This window comes from Cariama cristata, unplaced genomic scaffold, assembly GCF_000690535.1.
Source record: "Cariama cristata isolate BGI_N322 unplaced genomic scaffold, ASM69053v1 scaffold34061, whole genome shotgun sequence".
Lineage (NCBI taxonomy): Eukaryota > Metazoa > Chordata > Aves > Cariamiformes > Cariamidae > Cariama > Cariama cristata.
In genome coordinates, this window is record NW_009601634.1 from 452 (window position 1) to 8,298 (window position 7,847).

Below are 7,847 nucleotides of genomic sequence, written 5' to 3' on the forward strand. Positions count from 1 at the left end.
GCCGGCGTTAAACCCCCCTCCCGGGGCTCTCCTGGCTGCTAATCCCCACCGCCACCCGCCCGTCCATCCTGCGCGCTCGTTCCACGTGAGCAGACAATATCGCCCGCCCGGCTGTTAGCGTTCACAATTAACCGTCTATAAACACGCCGACGCGTGGCCGGGCAGCTGGCGCTTACGGCTCATGAATCAAAGCTGTCCAGCCCCAAGTGCGTGCCCAGGCAGAGCAGAACAGGGCATGAGTTTGCAAAGAAATTTTTGCTGGAGATTTAAAAGGAGGAGAGCGAATGCGAGCGGTTTCGTGGCTCATGTGGGACCCCTGCCTCTCTCCCTGCAGGACTGTGTGCAGCTCAACCAGTACAAGCTGAAGGACGAGATCGGGAAGGTGAATATTGGCTGAGTTTGGGGTGGGACGGAGGGATTTGGGATGGGAAAGCGTTGGGCTCGCTTTTGCTCTCCAGGTGGTGAGATGGCAAGTTCAGCCGCTCACCACGGCAACTCAGCCAGCTCCTCGCTGCAACACCGGTCTCTTCTGGGTGGTGCCAATTGAATTGTATATTTTTAAAAATTTATTATTAATTTTCCACGTTCCCCCTCCCTGCCACAAAATGGGCCATTTGAAGCTTTTCTTTGCTGGCGATGATATGCCAGACCATATACCTCACTACTTCCAGTATCTCCCACCAGCTCTGTGATCCCGGTGGGGCCGGGTTTGTGGAGGGACCTGGAGCCCAGTTGGGTGCTGTGGGTTTTTTGGACTGTCCCTAACTGGTCCCCCATGGCTGTGCCTCTCTCTAGGGCTCCTACGGGGTGGTGAAGCTAGCCTACAACGAGGATGATAACACCTACTATGTGAGTAGTGCATGGCCCTGGAGCCCACAGCGGGGCAGGTGGGATAGGGATGAATCCCCTCTGCTGAATCCCTGCCCGACTCCGTGCCGGCTCCATCCCACCGGCCCTGTTTTATCCTTGATTTGCCCCAAATCCCACGTATTTTCCTCTGTTGCAGGCAATGAAGGTTCTCTCCAAAAAGAAGCTGATGAGACAGGCGGGCTTCCCCCGTAAGTGGCACAACAGCTTTAGGGTGGGGGATGCTTTGGGGATGCTGAGGCCTCGTTCCCGACCGCACACCCCGTCTTTGCCTTTCCTGCAGGCCGCCCACCGCCCCGCGGGGCCAAAGCTGCCCCCGAGGGCTGCCTGCAGCCCAAAGGGCCCATCGAACAGGTCTACCAGGAGATTGCCATCCTGAAGAAGCTGGACCACCCCAACGTGGTGAAGCTGGTGGAGGTAAGCACCGGTCAGCCCCTTTCTGAAACCCAGCCCGAGCGTGAAGGAGGCTGGATGCTGCAGGGATGGGCTACACGTTGGTTTGGGCAGAGGGGAGTGACCACAGAAGGGCTGGCATGGCCATGGTCCTGCCTATGGGAGACTTGTTTTTTCCCGGGTTTAAAAGGTTTTTTTATTCCCACCTCCCAAAAGAGGATTTTTTTTCTGCCCTGCCCCAAAATGGAAATGCAGAAAAATGTTGCTTCCTTGGATGAAACAAATGCTCAGATGGGTTTTGGGGAAGAACCGGTGTTTCTGCAGGTTCTGCAGTGCAGCCGCCTTGTCCTTTGCCCACTGCCCATATGAAACAGTCCAAAAATCAAGAATTAAGGATGTGCAGGCTGGAGTTTATTTGGCTCATGAGTCAGATGATGCTTCCTGTGTGTTTTAAATACTTACTTCCTTGAAGCATAGCTATATCTGTGTCCTCTTTTTTTTCCCCACCTCTTGTGAGTAGAGGCTCAGAGATCAGCAGCCCATGCTGATGGTGCAGAACTGAGATGGCTGCTAAATAAAAAAAAATCACAATGTTTAATTTGCAAGGTTTTTTGGTGCTGTTTAATTCCCTTTCTGCTTCTTTTGGCAGGTCCTGGATGACCCCAGCGAGGACCACCTGTACATGGGTAACTGCCCACTGCCCTCCGGCGCTCATGGGGCATCAGCGGGATGGGGGTTTGCTGGGGCAAAGGGTTCCCCCCACATTTTGGGGTGGCTGCGTGCGGGGTTGGGTCTCTCCTCTGGAGCGGGTATGGCCTGGATGTGCTGGAGGAGCAAATCCCTGCTAATGATCGGAGCAAATGGGATCCAGTCTGGGTTCAGAAAGGAGACGGGAGTGCCTTATAGCTCTTCATAGGCTTTGATTCCACACCAGGGCATGGTTTGCCATGAGAGGCACCAGCATTTATGTTCTCAGCTTTGAAGCCGGGCTGCTAGAAAGTAGCTTTATTTCTTTGGCTTCAAGAACAAGGCACGTGTTAATTATCCACGGTACCAATGAGCCATTTCCCAACCTGTCTGGCAGACTGCAATGGTTTGCTTGATGTAAATACCCACACTATTGGAGGAGGCATTTCTTTTCCATCATTTATGTTCAGCCTGTACTAGCGGAGGAGCGTGCGATGCCTTCATGGCCAAGCGCAGAGCTTTGCTTGGGGCATGGGCTCAGCCTCGGTTTTGCAGGCAAACGGAGGGTTTTAGTGTGCCGCGTGGAGGGCACGTCATGGTGCTGGAGCTGCAGCACTCAGAAGGCAGTTGACAACATCCTCTTAGTTGACAACATGAGCAACCAAAATGCCATGTGTCTTGCATAAGATGGCATCTCCTTTTTTTAAAAAAGATATTATTTTTAGAATTTTTGTCATTAAAATAATTGCTTTTGTGCTGAGACTGTGCTTGCAGGAGCTCTAACCTGTAAGAGATCCATAATCACCTTCTCTTTTGTGTTTCAGTGTTTGAACTGGTGAAGCAAGGGTGAGTACTGAATTCCGGATTTAAACCTACTAAAGCATGAACGTCAGACAGGTCTGTGGGTGGCACAGCTCAGCCACCCGGCGTGGGCACAGGACGCAGAGGCGATGGGGAGGTTCATGGTGGTGCTCCTACAAGTTTGGGTAGCATCTCCCCAACCTACTTACAGTTGTGTACGTATGTGCCTGCATTCGGCGCTGCGTGCTGTCTCCAGCCGGCAGCAAAGCCTCCAGGACCTGTTTTGGCACATCTGGATGGGGAACAATTTCTGTTCTCTGTTGCCTTTGCAGCCCCGTGATGGAAATCCCAACCCTGAAACCTCTCAGCGAGGACCAGGCTCGGTTCTACTTCCAGGATCTGATCAAGGGCATTGAATACTGTAAGTATCTGTGCAAAAAGGATGGGATTTCTTCTTTTTTTTTTTTTTCAAAACCCAGAGGTGGACTTTCTGCAGGTGTATGGTGCCGTTTCTGGTGGCTCATGCTACTACACAGAGGTTTTTGAAGCTGGGGCTCGTGATGGTGTCAGCAGAAAGGCTTACAGTCGAGCAGGGGCTTCGTAGCTTCTTCGCTGCAGACTGGTGGTGCTGCTGAATCGCTTCTTTTTTCTCTGGCTGCAGTGCACTATCAAAAGATAATCCACCGGGATATTAAACCTTCCAACCTCCTCGTGGGGGAAGATGGGCACGTCAAGATCGCTGACTTCGGAGTGAGCAATGAGTTCAAGGGAGCCGATGCCCTCTTAACCAATACAGTGGGCACCCCTGCCTTCATGGCCCCAGAGACACTCTCGGAAACCAGGAAAATCTTCTCTGGAAAGGTATTTAATAGTGATTTGAGGGGTTTTGGACTAAATCTTCCTTGCACATGCTGTCTGTTGCAGATCTAACTATGCTTCCGTTGCTCTGCAGGCTTTGGATGTCTGGGCCATGGGGATCACACTGTACTGCTTTGTGTTTGGGCAGGTAATGAGATTGATTTTTCAGTGCTGTTTGGCGGTCCAGGGGGGTTTGGCGTGTGCCTCCCATGTGCCGGGTACACGGTGGGGTTTGCACCCTGCACCCCTGTTTGAGCAGTCGGGTGTTGCCGAGGGCAGACGGGGATGTGTGACTGGAAAAAGGAAGCTTCTGCCTGTCCGTGGGAGGGGTGCAGCCAAAAGGGCCGTGTTTCTCTTTTTCCCTGGGGAAAAAATTCTGTGCCTGGCCAGAATTTTTTAAGAAAGTAGCTGTTGTGTTAATTTGGTCATTTTTAGTCAAATGTTATTTTCACTGCATTTAAAAGAAGACATTGATATAATAGGAAATCTTCTGGTATTTCCCCATAACTGGATCCTTGTTCTCCTTCAAACCCTACGAGGTCCTGATGCTCGACTGGCTGCCCCACTGCCGCTTCTTAACAGAGGTTGTTGTTTTTCTCATTGCTCTTTTTCTTCGTGGTAGTGCCCTTTTATGGATGAAAGGATCCTGAGTTTACACAATAAAATCAAGACCCAAACGTTGGAGTTCCCAGACCAGTAAGTACTCAAAAAAACCCAACCCCTCAGCCCTTATTTTAAAGCTCATTTGAGCCATTTCTCAGGCACTGCCTGGGTGAGGCTGTCCCTGCTCCGCTGCGGTTTCGCAAAACTCGGGCTCTGAGCCCTTCTGTTGGCCCTCGGCCCTGGAAAACTTCCTTTGCATTAAATGTGAAGGGAACACCTCTTGGTTTGCAGTTGCTGAAGAAGGAGCGATTGAAGTCGCAGAGGCATTTGAGGGAACGAATTAACTGCTGCAGTTGCTGCCTGTTGGGTTTTAGCCTGGGTGGAGCTGTGTTGGGCTCTCCCAGCCCCGTACACATGGGATCACGCTTTGGATTACCCAAAAAGGGGATATTTTGCTTCCCTGGGAGGGTTGGGGAGGAAGGGCTGCATGGCATCTGGGTATATGAGTGCGCAGAACTGCATCCCTTCCAGGGCTGGGGTCCAGCCCCAATCTGCCTGGGAAGGCCCACGGAGGCTGGCACTGGGGTGAAGAAGGGAGGCAGCATCCACCCCCTTCCCCATCTCATCTCTCCCCTCTCCTTCCCCCAGGCCAGAAGTTACAGACTTCTTGAAGGATTTGATTACACGGATGCTGGATAAAAATCCTGAATCTAGGATTTCGGTCCCAGAAATCAAGGTACTGACCCAAGCCCCTGGTGTTGGCTGTGGCTTCACTTCTGTTGGGTTCTCCTTGCTCGGCTTTTTTTGGGAGTCAGTTTGATCGCGCCAGGCTAGGTCCTCCCCCTGTGCCCAGGGCCCCTGGGCAGGTAAGTCCCAGCTCCTTCCCCTGCTCCGGGACCTGCTCAGCTTTGGGACCTTTGGTGCCTACAGAAGTCACAGGCAAAAGGAAATCCCCTGAGTACAGTATTTCCTCTGCTACCAGGAAAGTACTGTGCAACAGCCTTTCGCAGGAGATTTCTGGTCCTCCGCCCCTGTGAGAGCCTGGAAGGGGCGAGAAGCTGAGAAAATGGAGACCAAGGTAGGGGGAAAGGATTGCGGGGGAATTGCTGAACCATTTTGTGCTCCTCCTGCAGTCACCCGAGACACCAGGTGTGTGGGCAAGGAGAAAGAGGGGTTTCTGCCTTCTCTTGTGGATTAATTCAGGTCCAAGACTAGAGCTCGGTGGGTCTCCCCATCACTACTGCTCATATGTATGGTCTGGAATAAATCGCTCCTGCCTCTTGGCACTGTCTCATCTGTAAGATGAAAGTGAAAATAAGTCTTCTTCCCCAAAACCCACTGGGATGCCCAGTGCTGTAGGTCACCAAGGTTATTGCTCGGTTGTGTAGAAGGGACCAGTGCTGGCTCCGGATGAACCGCACCACCACATTTTCTGCTCCAGGCTGAGCCGTTCCCGGTGGTGCCGGGGTGAGCTGGCTCGCCAGTGAGATGGCATGTCTCTCCCCTGCTCCCTGGTATTTCAGGAGCCTGTAGGGGCCATAGCTTGGGCAAGGAGATGCGTTTGCCAGGCTTGTGTTGTTTGAGTTACGAAAAAGAGGAAATCATTCCTGACAGGCTGTGTTATTAATTGAAGTTGCACCCTTGGGTCACCAAGAATGGAGTGGAGCTGCTGCCCACGGAGGATGAGAACTGCACCCTTGTCGAGGTGACGGAGGAGGAGGTGGAGAATTCGGTCAAGCACATCCCCAGCCTGGCCACCGTGGTGAGTACGAGGGAGGCGACAGTCTGTGGACGCACACCAGGGTCCGCACCACCTCCCAGGGTGGTCCTGAGCAGCTGGAGGTTGTTGCTGAAGGGCAAAAGCACTGAGCAGGATTAGAGCAAAGACTTTCCTTCTCTTAGAAACAAGCACTGCAAGATGGGCTCTCAGCATCTCGCTGGAGGTGGCCGTACCCCATGGTGCGGGGGAATATTTCAGAGCGGTCCCAAAGGGACTCCTCAGTGGGTTGCCAGTCTCCACGCTTGAGCTGGCTGCCTAAATATCGCTGTATTTGCTCAGGGCAAAAGAGCATCTGGTCCAGGACTTGTCTGTGCCCGGGAGCGGATGTTTTGGCCAGGCATGAGGAGCTCCTGCCCTGCTCTGCCCACCTGGCCGTAGGGCCTGTGGGAGCTTCCCAGGATGGAGATTTTATCTGGGCCACAGCGTGCGCCAGCCCCTGCCTGGAGCTATTCTTGGTGAATTCATCTCATCTCATTTCAAGCTCGTATTTTTATTCTCTGCAACCCCCTGTGGTGGTAAGAACCCTGCCCTCTGTGAAAAGTGAAATCCTTTTGGATTTTAAACCTAATGATTTCTTTGGGTGCCCGCTAGCCCTTAGGCTAGGAGAAACAGTGAGCGACCATTTGCAGTTCCCTGGAACAGCATTATCTGCCTGTATACAGCCGGGCTGTGATTTTTTGAAGTACAGTTCTCCCTTTTAAGCCCCTTTTCCATCTCGTGGCTGTGCCCACATCTGGCTCTGTTTCTGGAGCTCTCTCCCACTTTGTAACCTGCAAAAGTCTCTTCAAACGCAGATACGTTAATATGCAAATATGCCTTGCGCTGCTCAAGCTGAAAAAGCAGATCTTGCTCTAAAGAGATGGCCATTGATGAGGGGTTTTTCCCTTTTCTCCTGTTCGGAGGTGACTTGCTGCCCTGCTGCGGAGGATGGCTCAGTGCTCCCGGCCCCGTTGAAAATCCAGGCGTATTTAGCACAGCTTAGGGCAAATGAGCTTTTACTGCAACTCCTACCTCTTGAATAACGCACCGCCTCCAGGCAGATCTTGTGTTTTCCCATTTGCATTTGTTCTTCAAAATTGCCTGATCTTTGTGCATCCAACTGCAGGCGTTCATGCTCGAGTACAAGATTCACGTAGCTTTGACTCTTGCATAAAATGCCTTCCCCCGTGGGACCCTGCTGGCATGTGCGTTTCAGCCGTGTAAGGGCTGTTGGTGCACCATGGTGAGCAGACAAATAAAGCACAGAGGGACGAGAAGCGACATCAAATGAAGCCAGGGTTCCCAGAGCAGGATGCACGTGCTGAGGCAGGGTCCAGTGTTGCTGACGTTGTTCTCTGCTCCCACCAGCAAAATAAGTTGGGGGGATGCCTGGGAAGAACCCCGACACTTGCTCTGCTCCCAGCAGTCTCCGATTGCAGCTGATGCTGGGTAACTTTGTGTTTTGCAGCCAAAGCTAGACAAATGGCCAATTTTTCAACTTGGTTTTGGTAAACGTTAAGGCAAAATTGTGTCAGTTCCTTCCTTCCCTTCTCCCTTTCCAATGAATTCTTCTGCGAGGTAATCACAGGGAACTGGGAATTTACAGGTACTGGATGCAGTACTCAGTAAAACTGGGGGGGGGAAATCTTCCCAGACTTGTCTTTGCTCTCCTTTCCAGCCTCTCACACCTAGCGTGGCTCTCACCTGCATGTTCAGTTGTTGCACCGCGGGTTTCAGACAAGGATACAGCCCCTGTATTAAGCAGCTGGAGACTTGTAAACAGGCTTCCTTCTGGGTTTTGTTTTGTCTTGTTTTGTTTTGTTTTAAAAAGAGTACTTTGACTTGTTTTCACTAGTTTTCTTAATTACTTGGGCTGGAG

At 51.9% G+C, this 7,847-nt stretch overlaps 1 protein-coding gene across 1 annotated transcript in view; it reads left to right on the forward strand.

Moving 5' to 3' along the window:
• Window positions 1-334: 334 nt before the first annotated feature.
• Window positions 335-7,847, forward strand: part of CAMKK2 (calcium/calmodulin-dependent protein kinase kinase 2, beta) — a gene marked incomplete at its 5' end in the record, with an annotated part of 8,170 nt that continues 657 nt past the window's right edge. The window contains 13 exons of the mRNA XM_009710527.1: window positions 335-382; window positions 796-849; window positions 1,007-1,058; window positions 1,151-1,284; window positions 1,910-1,946; window positions 2,772-2,793; window positions 3,081-3,169; window positions 3,410-3,609; window positions 3,701-3,754; window positions 4,229-4,302; window positions 4,858-4,945; window positions 5,192-5,287; window positions 5,843-5,971. Of these exons, the coding sequence (XP_009708829.1) occupies window positions 335-382; window positions 796-849; window positions 1,007-1,058; window positions 1,151-1,284; window positions 1,910-1,946; window positions 2,772-2,793; window positions 3,081-3,169; window positions 3,410-3,609; window positions 3,701-3,754; window positions 4,229-4,302; window positions 4,858-4,945; window positions 5,192-5,287; window positions 5,843-5,971 (1,077 nt within the window). The remainder of the gene's footprint in view (window positions 383-795; window positions 850-1,006; window positions 1,059-1,150; window positions 1,285-1,909; window positions 1,947-2,771; window positions 2,794-3,080; window positions 3,170-3,409; window positions 3,610-3,700; window positions 3,755-4,228; window positions 4,303-4,857; window positions 4,946-5,191; window positions 5,288-5,842; window positions 5,972-7,847) is intronic.